This window comes from Clytia hemisphaerica, unplaced genomic scaffold (assembly GCF_902728285.1).
Source record: "Clytia hemisphaerica strain Z4C2 unplaced genomic scaffold, Clytia hemisphaerica genome assembly, whole genome shotgun sequence".
Lineage (NCBI taxonomy): Eukaryota > Metazoa > Cnidaria > Hydrozoa > Leptothecata > Clytiidae > Clytia > Clytia hemisphaerica.
Window position 1 is genome coordinate 415,055 of NW_027103680.1, and position 22,357 is coordinate 437,411.

A 22,357-nucleotide genomic window follows, 5' to 3' on the forward strand; every position below is an offset into this window, starting at 1 on the left:
AACATAGGGGGTACAAATTTTTTCTGGAATAGGAATAGCCCATTGACAGGGAATGATTTCACCAGGGTACTTATCAATAAATGTTACTTTTAAGCAGCTTCAAAATCGATGGTTTGTTGACCACGTTCTGGATCACTCAACCTAAACAATCGAACACGATCACTACAAGCCACCTTGCTCATATCTTGTGGTGTCAGCAAAATAAATTGACGGCTGACTTGTTCTTTGGCAATTTTCAATAACATCCTCATTGAGATTTGTCTGTTCATCATGTCCTGTAGGAAAGAGGATAGATACATGTTTTTTTATAAGCAAGTATCTGTCCCTATATCAGGTTCGCATTATGCTTAGCATTCTATTGTTCTCAAACAAATTATAGTATTGCCCAAAATCATGATATATTGAGCATAGCGATAAAATTTATCTGTGATACAAGTCGTTTTGGGGGACCGTTATTTTAGTCTTTTACTCTAACTGCTCTCCTAGCTCTTTTTGTTGTTGTTTTTGTTAGTATTTATTCTCTGTAGTTAGTTTTTTTATACTATAGATAAAAAACAAAAAACAAAAAAACAATAGAGCCATTATTTACAGTAGGTACCAAAAACTGAGACTGAGTAGAAAAAAAATTATAATTGCAATATTGTCACTTCTCTTTTGTTTGGAGTTAGTGCACAAAGGTTTCTAGACGACTAAAATTGTTCCCTCCATTACTTTTTGCTTTAATTCTATTATGTCTGAATTAGTCGTCCAGCTTGCTAGACTAATATTGGATGAAATGTTTGATAGAAAAACTTGTGTTGGATGAAGCGAAAAACATATAATAAAGAATAAGTTTCAACGCTGTATCCGACGTCTCCCTTTTAGCACTTCTGACTGACTGAACTTTATACATAAAGATACCATTTGATTCAAGTACAGCATGGTCGCACTTGAATGCATTATGAATAAATCTATTTGCCGTTTCCATAATTGAAAAGCGACATTGCTTAATCCTATGAGCCGGGGGTTTTCATTGACGATGAAGCAAACATAGCGCGACCTGATTACCGAAGACCCATGATCTATCGATCTTGGGCCACTCGCTTGGCGACACAGTGATTAAACCACTGCACTGCACCACCTGACTTGAATGCGTCATAATATTTGGTTGAGATTCTACCTTATAAGGGAACTTATTTTCGCCGAACATATTTTTGTGGTGTGAGGGTACTAAATTGGCACATTTTGGCGAAATTTTAAGGAACTAATTTTTGCGGTAGACACCAAAAAACGCGAAAATAAGCTCCCGCGAAAATTAGTTCCCTTAAGGAACGCTTAGATACCTAGCAATGGACAGTGGATACAGATTAAAAAGGACTTTTCAAATGGTTTTTATTAAATAAAAATAGGATAAAAATAGAGTAGATCAAGTTCTAACTATATCATTAACGATCGAGGGTCTTTCACCTATCACCATGCTTCCCTAACACCCTACCTGAAAGTGGTCAGGATTGAATTGCGCTACAAGTCTGCGTTCGAAACCTTCACACTACCAATGGGCTGTATGTTTGTGAGGCAAAGTTACCCGGGGGCACTTAGGCAAAATTGGGTATGGGGATCATGTTGTGCCACTTGTCCTTTTTCTTGATATTTCACAGGTTGCCAAAACTACTTATTTTCAAGATATCTATCTGACAGGGTTGACTTTTCACTTTTGTTATTTGGACAATTTTCAGGGTGGAAATTAGAAAACTTTCTAATTTTTGGTTAACATTTTTGCCACTTTTCAGGGTGAAAAATGATTGATAATTGAAAGTTGATTGATATCTGACAGGGTCCACTTTTTAAACTCCAGCGGCACATCCCCGTCGACCGTCAAGGTCAGTGCCCCCCTCCCCGGGCACAGTGATAGCCTTACTTTATCTTTACTGATCTATCACCCTTTCTTAACACCAACTGATGATCAAAGTATCGATCGACGTCGAGTGAACATAATAAAGCTTAAAGGGATAACCAGTTGGTTTGAGATATTTAAATTACAGAAACCTTCTGTGGTCCTTAGTAAAACCTATTTAGCTTACAAGTTTTTGGCTTTTAGGATGAAAACAATAGAATTTCAACGTAAGAGCACTGTAAGAACCCATTTTCAAAAATTTCAAATTTTGATATCTCGATTTTGGAAAATTGTTACACAAAAATACTTTGCGATTTTGACCAGGACAATAGAAGGATTCCATATACCAAATATTACAAACCATCTGATTATCCCTTTAAATTGCAGACGTAGAACGATAAATTCAGTATACAGTTGACACTCGCTAATTCGAATCTCATTTGTTCGAATTACAAAGAGTTTCTAATTACAGAAAGATTCGAACAATAGAAATTGGAATAAGCGAGAGTTAACTGTATATTATAATTAGGTATTGTAAAAAATTCTGCTTGTCCCATTGGACAAAGTGATTAAATCTAACAATCCTTACCATAAACACATCAAACTCGTCAAGACATCTGAAAGGAGCTTCCATTGCTTCCCATAAAGCCATAATGAAACAGATTGTGGAGAAAGATCGTTCACCACCAGATAATGCTTTTGAATCACCTACTTCTGAACCTTTCACCTGTTCCACGTTCACCTGATGGTAATAAAGAATGAGATAGTAAAGTTATACAAATTAGCAAGAATTGGCTCTTGAAGAGAAAAGTCGTACATAGGGGTACACGTTTTTTTAAGAATAGTGCTTAAAATGGTAAAGAATATCTTAAGAATACTTTGAGGGTAAGATTTTGATTGCATTTGAGAATACAGAGTTAGAAAACTCAAAAGGAAACCTAATTTTAAACAGGAGATGAGGCGTTGCGTTTATTATACGCAAAATGGTTTCCCTAACATAAACAAACATAACACATTGTGATGACATACTCTCGTCTTAGAATAAGAAATGTGTCGACAATTCATTCTCTAGTAATTTTTTTGTTTTTTTATAAGAAACATTTTATGAAAAGTAAGAATACATGTCAAGAATATCTCACCCCCAGATTTGGTAATTCCTAAGAATACTTCACCCTCAGCCAAAAAAACACTGTTCTTATAAAAAAGCGTGAATGGGGGGGAAAAGAAAAAAGAAAAACCACTGCCACTGATACTGTTACTTTTTTTACTCCGTAAAAATCCAGACAGCCAGGGGGTAGATCATTGAAAGAAATAATATATCCACTATCTCATTAACAGGTCTTATCTGGAAGAGCTCCAATCCATAGAATAATTAATAATCGAGTCGAATTCGGAGTAGCCTATACTAGACGTCAGTTGCGTCTTTTTTACGCAATTAACCTCTATTGCACTTTGCGACTTTTTCGAATGTTTTGAGCCCGGGTTTTCGGGCTCTAAACATTCAACTTTTTGACGTCACTTTTAACTTTTGAAGCTCCCGCAGTAGCAAAAAAATTGAATTTGCGTCAAAGCACTTGAAAGGCTTCTATTTTTTCGAAAATCGTCAAAATGGAACTCACTAAGAAACGAGATGAAAAATCCCGGTTTTTAGTGAGGTGCTCGCTAAATTCGGAAAGGCAAATCGAATTTTTTCTTCCAAAGTGATTGGCTGAAGTTACGCAACTTAATCAAACTGAAAAACCCAATGACATTTATGAACCATGGACAAAGTCACATCTACCATCTTTTTTAAGTGGCAGCCGCAAAGAAGACATTGCAGGGTTACAAATTTAACGTTCTCGAGCGCTCTCGATGCATTTTCACCGCTATTGAATAGTGCCGTAGGGTACCAATTTCAAAAAAACTTCGATCAAAGATTTTTGGTTGACCGCGATTGAGTAACTTGGTATATGAAGGATATATAAAGGTCATATATGTTTATATATTTTCACAGTTATTGACTAGAGCTATTATTAGGGTGCCACTTTAAAAAGAAACTCCAATCAAAGATTTTGGGAAGATTTTGCTTGGGCGGGATTTAGAAACTTCCTCCAGGGTATATGAAGGTCAGTCGTAAAACCTCTATAGTTTATGATAACCACTGCACGAGCAGGGGGATTCGAAAACAAAAGAAATTTTGTTGGAGAGGTTTAACGATAAACGAGTCCAACAACTTAAAACCCATACCCTAGAGAAAAGACAAAACTTTTTAAATCTGGTGTACGGCAAATGAGGAAAATTAGGCATTTTACCGACAAAAATAGAAATTTGGGAAAAATCAGGGTGCCAGGGCCCCCTTACATGCCGTAACCGGTGCGTCGTGGGAGAAAGAAGGAAGATGGAAAATATTTCATTGAAAAACGGATTTTCTTTACCTCAATTCTTAACTCTTCAGCATCATGGAGCAGCGTCAACTTTCCACTATAGCCACGTTGTGAGAGCAACATACCGAAGTATTCTTGAGCACGTCGTGAGATGTAGCGACGGAAATCCTTGAAACGGGCAATACGCCGCTCCATTGCTTTTTCAATCGCCTATCAAGTTAAAGAATAAGCTTTTCATAAGCATAAGCATGTGACACTTGTGTTTAGGTTTCATACTGAACATCAAAATATTAAAATACCAAAATTATTAAAAGAAATATGCACAGTGTGTCCCGAAAAAAGGTCACGAGTAGAAATATCAGAAAAAATGAGAAATTTCTTTCTGCGTATGTATTTCTAATTAACACTTAATTAAATGGTTGCATTGAAACAAAGGCGCAAAAAAACCTATAAACATATTAAAATTTCGATTGTGTAACAAGAGCCGCAAAGATGCGGATAAATATTTCCTTTACAAATGTTAAAATAATAATTGATGTCCTCAAAAGATTTCAAAGTGCTTTAAATCTCAGATAACATCAAGCAACACAAGTCCCTAAGAATTTCAAAATTCCATTTATGTTATTGCCAGTATTTACAGGATTATTCATAAGATGACTGTAGGTTCAAAGCTACGGATCACGGAATATATCCAAGCTGAACCCGACTGAGAACAACAATGCAGTAATCAAATTGGCTGGAACTTTAATTTTCGTTAGGTGGACTTTAAATGGATTTTAGTATTATAATAGCGGTCATCCGGCGTCGCACCGCCAAGTAGAGTGTTGTTGAACACATCAAAAGACCTGATTATATAATTATTATTTTAAGCGCTGATTTCCAGAAATATTATATAGCCAAAAAGGGCAATATTTAAAATGAAAGAATGACAAAAAGGAGAATATTTCACAGTAAGAAAACCAAAGAAAATTTTATATATTTTCAAAATGAGATGAAATATTTTGCATTATACTTTCATATATAAAATATTGTAAAAAATGTAAAAATTTAAAGTAACTTTTGGAGTTTTTTGAAATAATGTACGTGCTAAAAAGTAAAAATCTTTCAAAACAGGGAAACAATTAATTTCATATTTTCCGACAGGATGCAAAAAAAAAAAAAAAAATCTCATTTTTATATATGGGAAACATTTCATAATCTGAAAGAATGTCGATAGGAAAAAATTCCCCTAACACTAAGCCATTTTATGATTTCTAAAAGCATGCTGCAAGAGCAAAAAATGTCACATACCTGGAAACAATCAAAATTTCCAAAAAAATGTCAGAAAATAAAATAAATTGTCATGCCAGGAAATCACTTGAGTTTTCTTCATTTTTAAATGCATGTGGAAGAAAATGTCAAGTTCACGACAAAAGTTTTCCACGTTTTGAATGCCGTGTAAGAAAATCTCCAATTTATCACAAAAGTTTCACGTTTTAAATGTACGTACCGTCAACTGCTTTAACTTGGGACGATTGGTCGAAACAGGGACTTTTTGATATCTGGTCTGTATTTTCACTAACTTGTTAAATCTCTTTGACAACAAATTTGTTTTGATAACTCACCAAGTTTATCAATCATACTTCCTTTCATAACATGTACGATAACTTTCACTGATAGCGCCGATTGGAGAATTAGAGAACGCCCGCTGCCTAACCACCACCTATCGCCCGATTGGATTAACAAATAACGCGTGTGTAACTTGCCGCGCGAGTGACGTCAAACGCTCCATTGTTTTGCCATTTTTTAATACGCCGTTCATTAACTCAAATCAAATGACTTTGGAGGTTCGGTGAAATGGTGGCCAAATTGCCGTCCCATGTTTTGTCAGATAGTCCCAAGTTGGAGCAGTTGACGGTAAGAAAATCTCCAAATTCACGACAAAAGTTTCCACGTTTAAAACACAAGTTGCAAAAGATCTCTAAATTCACAACTAAAGTTTTCCACGTTTTAAAAATGCACGCGGGAAGAAATCTCAAAGTTCAAGAAAAATTTTAATTGCACATGTGAGGTGATTTCAAATTATTTACATCCATATTCAATGCAATAAACCTTTAAGAAGTATAACATAACATTCTTCATATTGGGGCCGTGGTGTTCCGGATCCGGTTATCAGCTTTAAAATTTGAAATTTATAACCGCAACGAGTTTTCACTTAACTGTCACTAACCCCAGCAGTTAATTCATTGTTGTAGATAAAAAAAAACAGGGAAATTCAATCATTAACCAGTCAATTTTGCTCCATGTTTAAATTTTTAGCTAAAACCAGTTCATCAACCATTCCCATTGTTGCATTGTTGCATTGTCGGCATTGGCGGCATTCATTGGCCATTGCATTCGTGTTGGGTGCAAACTTTCAAAAGTATCAAAGTAAGTAACCTAACATGGTCAGATTTATTCACAGTCACTTGCCTTCGTACGATTTATGTAAATATACAAACAAAATTGAAGTTAGTTTGTTGTGAAAGTTGATAAAATGTCCTGTTTTTCCAAGACCAAGATTGTATCATCAAAAGTTGTTGTCTATTTTCTGCCATCTTTGTTTTGACAGTTAGAAACAAAGCAGAATTGTCCGATCAACAATACGCTTCTGAAACGGGCGACGTTGCCCGATCGACAAGGAGAATAGAGCGCCGTACGGATATTTACCACAGACGTTTCTCGAAGAAATGACGTCTTCCGCCTCGAAAAAAGAGCATCCTACTGTTTTTACCGCCGGAGCTTGATTTAAAAAGAGACTCATGTACAAACTCACGAAATTGACCAAAACCGAGCGTTAGACTTGGAGAAGGAGAAGGAGAAGGAGAAGAAGAAGGAGAAGAAAAATTACCGTTTTAACAAATATTTCCTATATAGATAGGAAATATTTAATAAATAAAGCCGTTTTTATATGAATGTCTCTTTCAAACAAAGTTGCAAAAAAAATTGCATATGTGCTTGATATTAATTTCTTTAACCGAGAAAATTCGATACAAACTTATCAATCACTTATTGACTCGCTTTGGCTGCAGCCAAAGTCAGTGTGATAATAATAATATATATCAGGTACCTTGAGATTCTTTTTACAGTTTGCAAGCTCTTGTTTTGATGTGTCGAATCGCAATCTGGCTGCGTAGTATTTCTTGACGATTTCGTCCGCATTTCCTCGGCTGAAAAATACGAAAGAGGTGTGCTTTAGTTAGCCCTTTTCGACCTGCTAGAGGGCCAAATTGCCCTTATTTCTTAAAAGTTCCTTACGAAGTTATGCTCCTGGTCGTTTTGAATCTATATTTTACCAGCATAAAACTTCAATCTCTGATTCCTAATAAACTAATTAATTTTTAAGGTTCTTTTACTCAGTTTTCAAAGCAAAAATTTCTTACTTTAATTTAGTTTTGTTCTCTATTTGCAATATTTTTGGATATTCAGATTTACAATTTCCAGCCCCAGTAATTATCAGAAGAAGGTTCTACTTTAACTCTCGCTTATTGGAATCTTTCTATAATTCGAAATTGTTTCCAGTGTTCCCGTCAAGGAGAAAATCTTTTAAAGAATTGTCTTAAATTCCAATCTCTCTGTAATTCGAATTTATAAGAAGCCCTATCGAGTTCGAAATTAGCGTGAGTCAACTGTGTTATTTTCCAAATTTCGATATCTTTCCAAGGAATTATATTTCGACATGTGTGTTGTGTATGTGCTGACAAACAAACCTTAACATCAAAACTATAATCATGAGTTACTTTCTACTTACACGCTTTCTTCGCGTTCTATCCTTTTTTGCGCGACATTGATCTCCGAGTCAACTTTATTCGGTGTTCGTGTTGTCTGTATTTCTTCTCCTACACAATACTCCAACGCTTGATCACGTTTTGTCTGAAAAAAAAAGGTATAACATAGACTAGTATATAGGGGTTTTATGTTTTGTTAAGTTGCGCCATTATGGAAGCAAACGTTCGAATCTCTAGAGGCGATCCCTTTCGCAAATCGAACGTTTGCTTCCGTAATGGCGGAAATTACGTAACATAACATGAAAAACCTCTATAACCAGGAAACCTGGCGACGACAAGCCATTTGCTGAACCCGATCTTTTTGATTCTTTATGATTGCGATGGCTTCCAAAACGACTTAGATCGCCAGCTGTGTTCGTACTTTGATTGGTTAATAAATCTCGAGAAAACAATTATCTCTTAACCCTATTAGCCCCAAGCTTTTTTGACTTCTTTTGTATCCTCAGGGGGGGGGGTAGAATCTACCACCCTCGATTATTTTCGATCTAGAAGTGCTATGGCCATGAAATTTGATGACGTCATTTAAAAACCGATGACGTCGTCACAAAATTTCCACCTGTTGGCCCAAATATATGGTTTACAAAAGTGTCTATTACAGTCAAACCAATAAAGATATTTAGATTCTGTTTGAAGATTCTGAGAGGTAAAAGGCTGTTCTTTAACATAATTGCCGGTTTTGCAATTTCCATTAAGATTTTTCCTTAAAATCTATGTTGAAGATGATTATAATTTTCAAAATTTGAAGACGTCATAAATGATGACGTCATCATTTTCAATTTTTTTTTTTGATTTTTTAAATTTGAATTATCAATGCCTTTCACGTGTCAAAATTTGATAGTTTATAAGTTATCAGCACTTTAAAATTTTGAGTTTTAAGCGATTTTAGCTAGGTTTTATGTCATGTTTCACAATAAAGTCATAAAACCTGATCTGGACAACCTATGACCCTAAAATTTTGCACAAGTACTCTTAATAAGATTTCATTAAAAGTCAGAAAGTTTCAAGTCGTTTAAAAAAATTTTCTCCGAGATATAAACAAAAGAACTCCAGCGTGGTAGATTCTACCCCCCTGGGGCTAATAGAGTTAAGGCCGGTCCCCATATGCGCGCGCTTCGATCACGGCTGGATAGCCCTGAATTAGTAGTATCCAAAAATGGTATAGATTGTTAACTTTCGATGTCAAAATCTCGAGATATTTTGGTTTAAATATTGAAAATTATCGATAGTTTTTGCTGAGTCAGCAGTTTTTCAGGATATTTGCCCACCTTAAAAATGAATTATATAATTATTAAAAATGAATTGATAAGTTCTATCTAACTGCAGGAGATTCGAAGGGCAAACTTTTTTTGTCAATTCTACACCCTATTAGGAGCATAATATCAAAAATTTGCCCTGATCTAAGGGGTGCCCTACGAAGTGACACAATTCACTACCTCGGCCGCTGGTCTAATATCACGTCTAAAGATAAAGGATGTTTCAGAGATGAAAAGACGAGCATTAGTTTAGTTTATAATTGTGTCACTTTATAACTTTATGGTGTGTAGGTGTTATCTGGCACTCTCGTCAACAGTATAACAGAAAAGAGCTAGAGCTGCAGATTTTTTGGCTATCTAGTAAATTACTCTTCAAAACTACGAGCCAAAAATTAAACATACTTCTGAGAAATGTCGATCCCATTTCCAAAGAGGTCACTTCTTGGTATTCACTTTAAACCATTAATAATGCCATTACAACGTTCGTAGCTTCAAAATTTTCAAATACTTATTCGATTTCAAAAGAGCGTACACATTTCAACTAAGAAAACAATTCTAGTCTAGAATTAATCACTTTTTTATCATGACGAGCTAAAGAAAGACAAGGCGGCATGGGTCGCGGGGGTAGGTAGAAAACCTGGCCCACCTTTCTGGCCCGGGCCATATGGCCTACCCTTGGCCTACCCTTTGGCCCACCTTACAACTCTAAAAAAGATTTGATTCTTATCATTCTGAAAATCTGCAAACCAATTCTGAGGTTGGACTTTGGTTTTTCTGGCATTTAGAAAAACAACGAGACTGAAATAAACAAAAAAAATAAAAAGTTTTGAGTCTGCATTTTATACACCTGACATAGATTAAGGGGACCCCCGGGAGAGGGTCTGGTTAAGTCCTGTACGGGTGCCAACAATCCCCGTAGCGCTGTTTCTTCAACTTTTCAGGACTTCGGACCCCTTTTTTCGGAATCTTCACCCAAAAAAACATAAAGTATCAAAACCTGGCGAAAAACTTTGACGTTGACCCGAACCCGACTCGAGCTCGGGATTCCTAGTGCAAGAGTACAATGCGCTACCATTAGGCTGACTTCTGTTGACATGAATTAAAAATTTTAAGGGTCATATCCCTTGGTCAGAAAGACAAGACCTACGGTAAGAATATTTCACCCTCAATTTTGGCACTTTCTTAAGAATAATTGACCCTCTCATCCAAAGTACACTATTCTTATAAAAAAAGCGTTTAAGAAAATTTGACCAATTGTTTGTCGTAAAACGGCTGATGCAATAATGCCAACGCGCTTTATGATGAAATCATAATGAAATTATAGCGCATCCCGACGCACACATATCATTATAACATGGTTGTCCGAGAATAAAATCGGGGAAAAAATGTTTGAAGGTGGGCCAAGGGTAGCCATATGGCCCGGGCCAGAGAGGTGGGCCAGGTTTTCTACCTACCCTGGGTCGCGGTGCTTCTAAGTTTCAGACCTACCGGTACAAGATCGAAGGAAAAACAAACGAGCAATTTAATATGATGCTAGTGGTACTTAATGAGTTGGTAGCAATTAAACTTGAAATCTCACTGTCGCTCCAAGTTTACATATACATGTCCACACAAAAACCCTTCTGGATGTTTTCACAACAGCCATTGAAAGTTTTTTTACCTCGAAAATCTTTTTTTCGTTTTCCAACTTCCGTTCAGCCTGTTGAATCTTCTCATTCAACTTGTCAAGCTCATCTTCATAATGTCTCTTCTTTCGTTTTCCCTCACGCAGTTTTTCTTCGTATCCCGCGTGATTGCCCTGTAATAGGAGAAATAAAAGGCTTTTTCATATATTATTTTAAATGCAACGACTACCTCTTTTTGAAACCATTACCAAGGTAATTAAACCCCTTGAGTCTTCAAGTGATACTTTTATAAATAGAGTAAACTTCTGATGAACTCCTCTGGGAATCAATCACAATAGCAATATTTTGAAAATGATGAAAGCTTTGCTCGTGACGTAATATATGAAAAGGTCTATACGTGGACGTGGATATTGGTTACTATAAATAGATGGATATAACTTGGATGCGACTGGACACCGAAACCCTTTCATTTGTTTCCTTAACGGTGTAAAAAATGTTTATTTTTATTTAAACCGATTTTGATAATTTGGGCTTAACTTTGGGCTCGGATTGAGGAGATCAGTCTTCCCTCTTAAAATAACATCACTAGCATGAATCTTGCTGACATTCATAAAGATATTATTTTTATGATGTAGAAAGGAGGCTCACAAACCAGATTAAACATAAGAATTCTTCAAAGATTGTGCTCGCGCGGCGCCGAAAGGCCAGAAAGTTGTTCTCTATTTTGTTTAAAAATCATATGTCAGGAAATGGGCTTTTGCAGAAAAAAATTGAGTATTTGGGGTGGAGGATATAACATTTTTTGGAAATTTACCCCCCAGACATCGTGACTTTTGACCCCCTGGACAGAAGGTCCAACCCCCCGGACAAACATCACTTGAGCCCCTGGACATTCAAGATTATCCTCAAACAGAGCAAAATTACCCCAAAACCGAGCAAGTTTACCCCCGGCGCGGATAAGGCAAATTTTGTAGATTTTTGACTACCCCACGGACACTATTATATCCTTCACCCACATGTACGAACATTTTATGGAAGAGCCCAACGGTAGGAGATTAATATATTGTTGTCTTTCAAATACTGTAAGGCTTATAGAAAGTGCCGAAAAAAAACTAATACAAAGTTATGTTTTCTTATTGCCGAAAATTTTTGCTTTAAAATCATAAGAGAAGTTATAATAAAGTAGTAATAGGTTTCTTTAAATCAATCACCTCTAGTTCTTCGAGTTCAGCAGACACTTGATTTCTTCGCTCATGAAACTGTGCAATAACAGCCTCGTGATCTTTCAATTCATCTTTCTTCTCGTTGTAAACGTCCGTGTATCTCGCTTTCTATCAAAAAGAGGTAAAAAGTAATTTTTACATGAAAAATAGCAAGTTTATGAATGTGTTTTTTTGGGGGACAGAGACGGTTAGTTTCGATTTGTCCGGATCCTGACTCTAGATCTGTACTTTTACCGTCCTTAATTTGCAGTTCAGAACCGCAAGTTTATTTCCAACCGTTCCAGTCACTCCGCGGTCACTAAAAAGGTAAATAAATCCACTCCGAAAGGTGGAAAGCATATTTCTAACTTTCTGGCGGTGGTGTAGCATGTATGTGTAGCATAATTGAGAAAAACAAGAGTGACAAAAACCAAATCTTACATTTTCTTGCAAGATGGAAATTCTCTGCACATGCTCAGCTAAGTCACGTTCCTGTAAAACGAGAGAAATGATCAATACAGATATGAAAAGCTTTACTAAACAATTAAAGAATTAAAAAATTGTTCTTTTAAACATCTCTCTGACCTCTTTATACATTGACAAGCACCATGAAAAAGAAGAGAAAAACATTGTTTACAGGAGGCTGTCGGAGACAGGACATGATCAGTTCAACTTAAATAGTTTAAGCTCCATTTAACGGGATCACATATGAACCGTCTATCCAAAAATGAAATTATGGCTAGTAAAGCTTATGTTTCCTATAAAGCGCCTCTCTTTAGGGGATGATAGAGAGAGGTATTAAAGTTGATGGAGGTCAACTCTTACAAGCTCATCGACATCTGGTGCATGAAGTTCTTCCATTTGTTGAAGCTCTTGGATTTCCTGGAAAGAAAATTCAAAAGAGCTTCAAATGCGTTTTTAAATTTTGGCAAGGAACTTTAATAAAATAGAAGGAATGAATGAAATCTTTTTCGTTTTGCATATAAGGGCCAGTAATATCCGTGTTTGGGTAGTTCTATTGTTAAAAACGTTAATGGACCACTCTCTTCGAGACATAAGCTCGAAAGAACTTTATTCAAATCTTTAGTCGATTGAAAAATGTGGTTTCAGTATATAATATATATTTTTGTAACGAACAATAAGGGTTATGATAATTGATTTCAAGGGCTGGTACTTTAGGTAGAGACAAATTACAAATATTTACCATCTTGACTTGATTGATTTTATCTTGTTCGTCCAACCTCTTTTTTTGTGTTCGATTTTTCTCTTGCTAAAACAAAGTTCGATTTGCGTGTATAAAACATTAGTCTTGATTACCAGAGCACTGGTCTTTGATCACAAAACATAAGAACAATCCAGTCAAAAAGTTACAAAAAGCTATACGGAGAGTAGAAGTGATCTGAACTCTTTTCTAATTAGCGTTTGTAAGCATTCGGCTGATGTTATTTGGTGGCAGGGTTCTAGACTACCTCAACCTTTTTTTCCTATGTTTTGAGCACTCTGGTGACAACAGCAGTCTATGCTCGCTTACCCGAGCCGCACTGACGAGTCCTGTGAAGGACGAAACACGTGTCTGCGGATAGATGTATGTTTTGTATATGCAGACTATTTTACGTGGCCTAAAAGACCCCAACCTCTGACATTTTGCCTTAAAGTGCTCCCTTTCGGCATAACCGCTGGTCCGACTTTTCTGAAACTATTGTCAATACCTAACACTCAAGTAGCATATTTAAATCTTGAAGTATAAATAATTAGGCCTAAATCGGGCCAAAATTGTAAATATCAAGCTCATTTTTCAACTACCTGCTGGAGTCCTGTTCGTTTTTCTATAGAAAAGTGGCAGAGTAATCTTAGTGCAGGAACTGGAATATTATGCAAAACGACGGTGAATCGATAAAGAAACACGTACCCTGTCCTGTTGGATTTCGCCTTCCAGCTGTCTGATACTCATCGTTGTTGCTTTCTTTTCCTCTTGTAAATGTCTCATCTCGTTCTCGATCTCCCTGGCAAAGAACGAAATTGAAGAAAGTTAAAAAAGGGCCCAAGCGGAGGCAGTCAGTATCTCACGTATAACGTAAGTAAGTAAGTCTGCGACCGCAATCAGAGGCGACCCGAAGGCTCCTCTTTCGATAGCTATTCACCTGAGGGTAGGGGAGGGCGCCGCTCTTTCTCAACTTACCCTTGATCCTTCTCTTATCAATTGCTGAGCATCAAGCAGAGAAGCATCAAGTATTATTTTGAGAATCTTTGGTATGACCCGGCTGGGGGTTAAACCCACAACCTTGCGCACCGTAGCCGGATGCTCTACCGCTGCACTACGGTCGTTAACGTATAACGTAGCGCAGTACTAGGGTGGGGCGTCAAATGTCAAAGTCAGAAAATTCAAGATGTAGTGTTTTTTTATGAAAATTTAACCTATTGTGAGGCATTCTGCGTAATTTTTAAGCTCAGAAGTTCAAAATTGGCCGAACCCCAATGGGGGTACTGATTCGCACTACAGGCAAAAATTGGAAAAAATGGCATTTTCTGGCCTTTTCAGGCCTGTAAATATGTCATTACTATTGCAAATCTTATTTTTTTCACTTGCTGTACTAAATTTAATGAATAAACAACAAAAACATCGTATTGGATTGAAAATTGTGCCCATTAGAGCCCTAAAAGAGCCGTTTTAAGCCAGTTTTGGGTAGCAAAATGCTTTTTAAGGCCAATTTTGCAAGCTCATAAACTTTAAACTGATTGATTCACATGCCTGAAATTTTCAGAGATGGAAGTCTTCAATAAAGTCTTTCAGCAAAATGAATTTCAAGTTTTTCACTGTATTCAAAAAATCATAATGGCGTCTTCAAAAACAGCTTTTTAGCAAAAAAAAATCATTTTCTCAAAAAATAGCATTTTTTAAGGCAAGCTTCTACAAACTGAGTTTAAATGCTGACTGAAATTTTTTTTGCAGTGATAGTATACTGGAGATACTCCAGGGAAATCAAAATCATTTGCGTCTGGGATGGGTCTATGTCCGCCATTATGGAAATGAAATCCTTGCTAAGAGCCATTTTCAGGCCAAAAACCCAAATTTGGACTGAAAAATCTCTAAAATGTCAATAGACATGGGTCCAAATTTTCTTGCAGTGATAATATTCTGGAAATACTACAGGAAAATCAAAGTCATCTGGGCTTGGGATTTGGGTATATCCACCATTTTGGAATTGAAATTCCTGCTAAAACGCAATATTTCAATCAAAAATCCAATTTTTCACTCAAAAAATCTTAAAAATGGCAATAGACATGAACCTAAAATCTTTTTGCAGTGATAGTCTTCTGGAAATACTCCAGGGAAATCAAAATTGTTTGGGTTTAGGATTTGGGTATATCCGCCATTATGGAATTGAAATATGTGTTAAAACTGGCTAAAATACAACGTTTCAAGCAAAAGCCCCGTTTTTGAATAAAAATTGCTCTAAAATGACAATAGACATGGACCCAAATTTTTTTGAAGTGATAGTATTCTGTGAATATTCCTGGAAAAACAAAATCATTTTCAGTCTGAGATTTGTTTACATCCACCCTTATGGAAATGAAATCTCTGTTAAAATGCTACATATTTCCATGGGCCTATTACGAAATTCGTTTTTCTGTCGGATGGACTTTCGATAGTTTAAGGCTTATTCAATAAAAATTGTATATCCTCAAGCCCTTCTGACTATTGTTTAAAGAAATGTACCTAAGACAAGATTTGATTCAGGCAAACAGAACAGAAATTCGAGCTATGTAAATTTTTTAATTTATCAAATACTTTTTCTGTCGGAAGGATTCGATAAATATTAGTTTTTTTATTTTCGACAGTAAATTTATTCTTCTATCGAATTTGGATGCAAAAACATCACCACTTCGAGTTTTTTAATTTGCTTGATGACTTATCTTTGAAAATAAAAAGGAAAAATTACTTTAAGAAAATATTAATCGAAAAATTTCTATGAAATGTGAAATGGAATAAATCTGTCGGAAGGAAATGTCGGATGGACAAACATTTTCAGAAATTTCAAGATTCTTCACAGTAAGTCGTTTATGGTTCTAGATCATCATAACTATGAGCTTTTTCATATCTTAAAACTATTTTGATGTGAATTGATTGTATTTTTGATAATCGTGCTGTGAAAATATTTGTCCATCCGACAGATTAACCTCGAAAAAGTTGTGCACACATTTCACCATACTCAACCCTCTTCATAACAACTAGTCAGACTTTTTGTTGTTATAACAAAAATTAATACTTTTAGGATGCTTTAAAGATATTTCTTTAATCAAAGGTGTTCCATGGAGTTCGAAAAATGCATGAAGAGATTTGGGGAAGTCCATCCGACAGATTAATAAATAGTTATTTTTCTAGGCTTTAAGCCATCATAAATGCAGTCATAATAAATCAAACTTTCAAAAACATGATTCATGGAACCACTGAATACAGGAGGGACATTTGAGCCAGTCTTCACTCTCCTCTTCGTAGCTGTAAAGACCTAAACACTTGGCACATGTATTCTTCAATAATGCCAACGACTCAAACTCCCTTTCCTCGTGATGACATTTCAAATTTATGTCTTGTTGCTTCGACTTTTCGTAAATTTGTTCTGTATATGGGAGATGATCATTGGATAAAAAATAAAAACTGATCTTACAAGCTCCATTTTGTAGGATTTTCCTGTGCCACTTGTGAATTTTGAGCGTGTCAGGGATTTTCGGTGCGGCTTCAATATTTTCTGGCTCTTTGATTAGCATTTCTTCTGTTTGGAAAAGTGATGTTATCGAAGGAACAAATTTACTGGCTGCTTCTTGGAATTCCTTTGCAGAATTTACAATCACCTTATTTGTTTTGACTTTACGGTACACGACGTTTTTAATGGTACCTCCGATTCCGTCCATTGGCCCTTTCCCGTGATGTGCTTCATTGAAATGCCATTCTAAATCTAAATCTGGCCTATATTCGGAAAGGATTTTGAAGACAAAGCGGGAACGAAATTGTGCCCCCATGCCATCACTCCATGCAATCACTTTTGTAAGAGCTATCGATTTCTCAATTTCCTCAATAACCATCTTGACGCACGACATCGAGGCGACTCTTGAATGGTCGCTGCTTTCACTAACGATTGTCAATGATCGTTTCACCAAAGGATCGTCTGAATTATCTGCCTTGTAATACGCGCATGCAGTAAAAATGCTAAAAGACGACTGTCCAAAATAGGCACTCTGGATTTCATCTTGTTGCTTATTACGATAACTCTCACTGTAATCAACGTGGATGATGGCCGTTCCAGGTTCTATATTCTCCTTCATGGCCACGTATGCAGCATGCTAAAAATAATATTTTAATATTTGATACAACATCTTAAGTAATTTTTGCGAGCAAGCCTTTGACAGTATTGTCTTTACTACTTCACTGGGAACAGGTTCTGACCTGTTAATGAAAATCTCTAGCTTTTAGCCTTTAATTACAAAGAATACGTATATTTAACTAATGATTGTTTTGGTACTATTGAGATTAATTGATTTAAACAAGCACTTGACACAAGATGTATATCGAATGCATAAAATGACTATAGTAACATAATAGAATTACCTGTTCTCGCTTGCGATGAATGTGTTTCTTTAGAGTAGCTAGAGACGTTTCCCAGTCTTTAAACAGCTCGTCACGAGTCTCCTTTGTCACAGTTGTTTTCTTTATTTTATGGTTTTCTCTGACCCACGCTTTGTATACGAATGTTGGTTTGGAACCACCTTTCTTAGATGTAGCTTCTTCATTTTCACTTTCTTCGCTGTCGTCATTTTCTTCGCTGTCGTCACTTTCTTCGCTTTCATCGCTTTTCTCGTTTTCATTCCAACCATTCAGGATTTTGATTCCGTTGCATTCTCCGCATGTACTGTTAATACAGGTCATGTCAGACGCATCACAACAGTACTTTTCCATAATGCTGTGGGGATCGGTTGGATGACCTTTTTTGATACGTAGCAAAGCTTTAGCAATGAGGCAGGTATTCTCACACACCTCACAAAGGCAGGAGGTATCTGGAATATCACCTTGAAAGATAATTTGTTTTTTCGTTTTAATGTACTTATACATCTGTCTGAAGGTGAACTTCAGTTGGTTTTTTTCATCGTTTAAAATCTCCAAGACCTCTCTCAATGTCCAAAGTAGATACCGTTTTTGAGCAAACAATTTCTCACCGTTTACTTTGCCAAGATAGACGTGGTCTTTCCGACCAGGGTTGGTGTACGTTATATCCGGTCTTTCAAAAAAATCGTCAAGGTACTTAAGTTGTTCGTCACTAAGGACCTTTTCTTTCCGTCCCCTTTTCTTGCAGAACTGGATGCGCATGTATTTGCTCGCGAGACCTCTGATGACTTCTGATTTTTTGCGAGGGCTTTTCGGTAAAAGCCTCTCGACTTTTTTGACACTTCTTTGCAGTGATTGCTTGGTACGAAAAGCAGGAGGAGTGCTAGAAGATGAGGAAGCTTCATCATTCTGCTGCTGTGCTTCCTCTTGTTCACGCGCTTGTTCATCACGTTTTTTCTTCTCACGATATTCTTTTTTCCTGTGTCTGTCCTTTGCCAGATGTTCCTTATACTTTCCAGGCTCTATGTACTTCATGTGACGCAATTTTAGTTTTTTTCGTTCGTTGTCTCCTTTCTTATATTTTTCTGCATTCTTTTCGCGATAGCGCTTCAAATACTCCTTATTCATTTCGGATTTGGATTTGCCTGACTTTGGTCGACCCATATTGACACCATATTTCACCACAAGTTTGCACGAGTTTACAAAATAACGTTTGAAGGATTATGAATCAAAAAAGTTGAACTTAGTTTTTTAAACACGTAGAAAACATTCGAAAGTAAAAAAAAAACATTCGATTTAAAATTCGAATGTTTTGCATTGGCTTGATCGAATGTTTTGCATTCGATTGATCGAATGTTTTGCATTCGATTGACTCTCCCATTTGATGTTAAAGCCCTCTACACATTGAGATAAAAATATATTGGATAGCCAACTTTTTCGAATAAAATCACGGCGTAATACTTCAGTTGCCATATACTTGTCATTTGCTATCTGAAAGTGATAGATAAATACCAAAAATAGCATGCTTATTTGCAGTGAGATAAATCTGTCGGATGGACTTTTACTTTTTTCCTAAGGCGAGGAAAAGGGTTACGATAAATCTCTAGCTGTTCTAGCTTCATAATACAGTGCAGTGAGGTATTGACTCCAATTAAAACAACAAGCCAGCAGCGTGTCGTAATTTAACAAAGAAGGTGACAGCTATATTTAAATTGAAGTTTTAGGACTATATTTCTGTCGGACGGACAAAATTTAAGATGCAATTTGTAAATAAATGGTGCAAGTTATAGCTACTGCACCCGTTTTTATTTGTTAAGGCGATCTCAAATTCGATAGATTTCAATTATTTAAAACTACTAAATAACAGAACACTTTTCATAATTGACTAAATATTTTGTATATTATATTAAGCAAAGAATGTGAATTTACAATCCTTTAATTTAGAAATACTAGTTGAAATATATTATTTAAAAAATCCCATTTCACTCAACAATTCTTTATAGCCCACTTACATTTCCATTTTCAAGACTTGTTTCGTCAAAAAAAGATTGAATTTTAGCTTGAAATATTATATACATTTTAAAACTGGCTTCAGTTTAAAAATTGCGGACCCAAAAGCATGTTATACCTGAATAGTTTTTGCCCCTAGAGTATTTACAGAACACTATCACTGCAAAAAGATTTTAGGTTCATGTCTATTGCCATATTAGAGCAGTTTTTAAGTCAATATGGGATTTTTGCTTGAAATGTTGCAATTTAGCCAGTTTTATCACATATTTCAATTCCATAATGGCGGATATACCCAAATCCTAGACCCAAACAATTTTGATTTCCCTGGAGTATTTCCAGAAGACTATCACTGCAAAAAAATTTGGGTCCATGTCTATTGTCATTTTAGAGCAATTTTTATTCAAAAACGGGGTTTTTGCTTGAAACGTTGTATTTTAGCCAGTTTTAACACATATTTCAATTCCATAATGGCGGATATACCCAAATCCTAAACCCAAACAATTTTGATTTCCCTGGAGTATTTCCAGAAGACTATCACTGCAAAAGATTTTAGGTTCATGTCTATTGCCATTTTTAAGATTTTTTGAGTGAAAAATTGGATTTTTGATTGAAATATTGCGTTTTAGCAGGAATTTCAATTCCAAAATGGTGGATATACCCAAATCCCAAGCCCAGATGACTTTGATTTTCCTGTAGTATTTCCAGAATACTATCACTGCAAGAAAATTTGGACCCATGTCTATTGACATTTTAGAGATTTTTTCAGTCCAAATTTGGGTTTTTGGGCTGAAAAATGGCCCTTAGCAAGGATTTCATTTCCATAATGGCGGACATAGACCCATCCCAGACGCAAATGATTTTTATTTCTCTGGAGTATCTCCAGTATACTATCACTGCAAAAAAAAATTCAGTCAGCATTTAAACTCAGTTTGTAGAAGCTTGCCTTAAAAATGCTATTTTTTGAGAAATATGATTTTTTTTTGCTAAAAAGCAATTTTTGAAGACGCCATTTTGATTTTTTGAAAACAGTGAAAAACTTGAAATTCATTTTGCTTAAAGACTTTACTGAAGACTTCCATCTCTGAAAATCTCAGGCATGTGAATCAATCAGTTTAAAGTTTATGAGCTTGCAAAATTGGCCTTAAAAAGCATTTTGCTACCCAAAATTGGCTTAAAACGGCTCGTTTAGGGCTCTAATGGGCACAATTTTCAATCCAATATGATTATTTTGTTGTTTCTTCATAAAATTTAGTACAGCAAGTGAAAAAAATAAGATTTGCAATAGTTTTGACATATTTACAGGCCTGAAAAGGCCAGAAAATGCCATTTTTTCCAATTTTTGCCTGTAGTGCGAATCTGTACCCCCAGGGGGGTTCGGCCAATTTTGAACTTCTGAGCTTAAAAATTGCGCAGAATGCCTCACAATAGGTTAAATTTTCATAAAAAAACACTACATCTTGAATTTACTGACTTTGCCCCAAAAATGACTGTTGACGCCCTACCCTAGCAGTACAGTGAGTTTTGAAATTCCCGTAGGTTTTTTACAGACAAAAGTGACGACCGGCACCCGACGGCCGGCACATCACGCCGAATTCTCACCCCAATCACGACACCAGGCAGGTGGGGGGGGGGTTGAAGATTATAAATTTACCGAATGGAACCAGCCGCATCGTGGACAAAAAATTTGACACGTTTATTCTTGGGTGCGTATGTCTTTGAAAATCGCCCTCCGATAATCGTATGACCTTTCATAGAAAACGCCTGCAAAGAAAAGTATAGAAAAAAACATTTATTTGGGAGGTATACCGTAACTTCGTGTAATGCCGGCATACCTTGCCTAATTTCGCCATGACAATTATCTAGCCTTTTAAATGTTTATGGATAAAACCTTCTGAGTAAAAAATCACTCCAACTACTTCGCAGACAAGTTAGTCGCCATGACGGAAATAGACAAGGTATGTCGGCATTACACAAAGTTACGGTACATATTACAGAGATTACCATATCGTAGTGGATATCGTGAAATAAGCGGTCAGTGTCTTCAATGTGGGTAAGATCCAAAAGGGAAGTCAAGAAAGGTGCGCTCTTTAAGAAGATTGACATTTTCAAAACAATGGCTGGCACCCCCGTCCTCATTCCTAGTATTCATGAACGCTAAAAAATCCGTTCGATCGCTTTGCTCGCAAGTTTTCCAATAGAAAACGGGTACAGTTGATATATTGATACAACGGTATGAAAATATTGTAGAACACTTACTTTTGTGGAATTACGGGGTCTCGTTTGTTCGCTAAACATGATATCTTCAGCTTCTTTGGCGTTCTCGATCAATAACACTGTTTCTATACTTGCCTTTAAAAAAAGTTTATCAATTATCTTTATATCACCCATATCAAAGGTTCCGTAGCAAAATTGTCAGTTTAAAATAAAACACCGTCTCTTCTCTAATTTTTTATACAGCCGATTAAAATAATCATTTTGGACGTTCCGCACTTATAATAGCCCTTCTTTTACCTCCTATAAGTATTAGACCCCAGGATACAATCAGTTCATTTGTATGTTGGCAGCATACTCCCAAAATAAACTTCATAGGTATTCTAAGACCATGTTCACACGTTCCGTTTCGCTC

The 22,357-nt window shown here is 36.1% G+C and overlaps 1 protein-coding gene across 1 annotated transcript in view; it reads right to left on the reverse strand.

The window, feature by feature from the left end:
* The window catches only part of LOC136803704 (structural maintenance of chromosomes protein 6-like), a 32,786-nt gene continuing 10,429 nt past the window's right edge, over positions 1–22,357 (reverse strand). The window contains exons 17-29 of the mRNA XM_067060423.1: positions 21,988–22,080; positions 21,383–21,492; positions 14,032–14,125; positions 13,327–13,392; positions 12,948–13,004; positions 12,564–12,614; positions 12,132–12,251; positions 10,956–11,093; positions 8,006–8,127; positions 7,325–7,424; positions 4,288–4,446; positions 2,463–2,615; positions 1–275 (exon numbers count right to left, since the gene is read on the reverse strand). Coding sequence (XP_066916524.1) covers positions 90–275; positions 2,463–2,615; positions 4,288–4,446; positions 7,325–7,424; positions 8,006–8,127; positions 10,956–11,093; positions 12,132–12,251; positions 12,564–12,614; positions 12,948–13,004; positions 13,327–13,392; positions 14,032–14,125; positions 21,383–21,492; positions 21,988–22,080 — 1,449 coding nt within the window. The 3' untranslated portion in view covers positions 1–89. The remainder of the gene's footprint in view (positions 276–2,462; positions 2,616–4,287; positions 4,447–7,324; positions 7,425–8,005; positions 8,128–10,955; positions 11,094–12,131; positions 12,252–12,563; positions 12,615–12,947; positions 13,005–13,326; positions 13,393–14,031; positions 14,126–21,382; positions 21,493–21,987; positions 22,081–22,357) is intronic.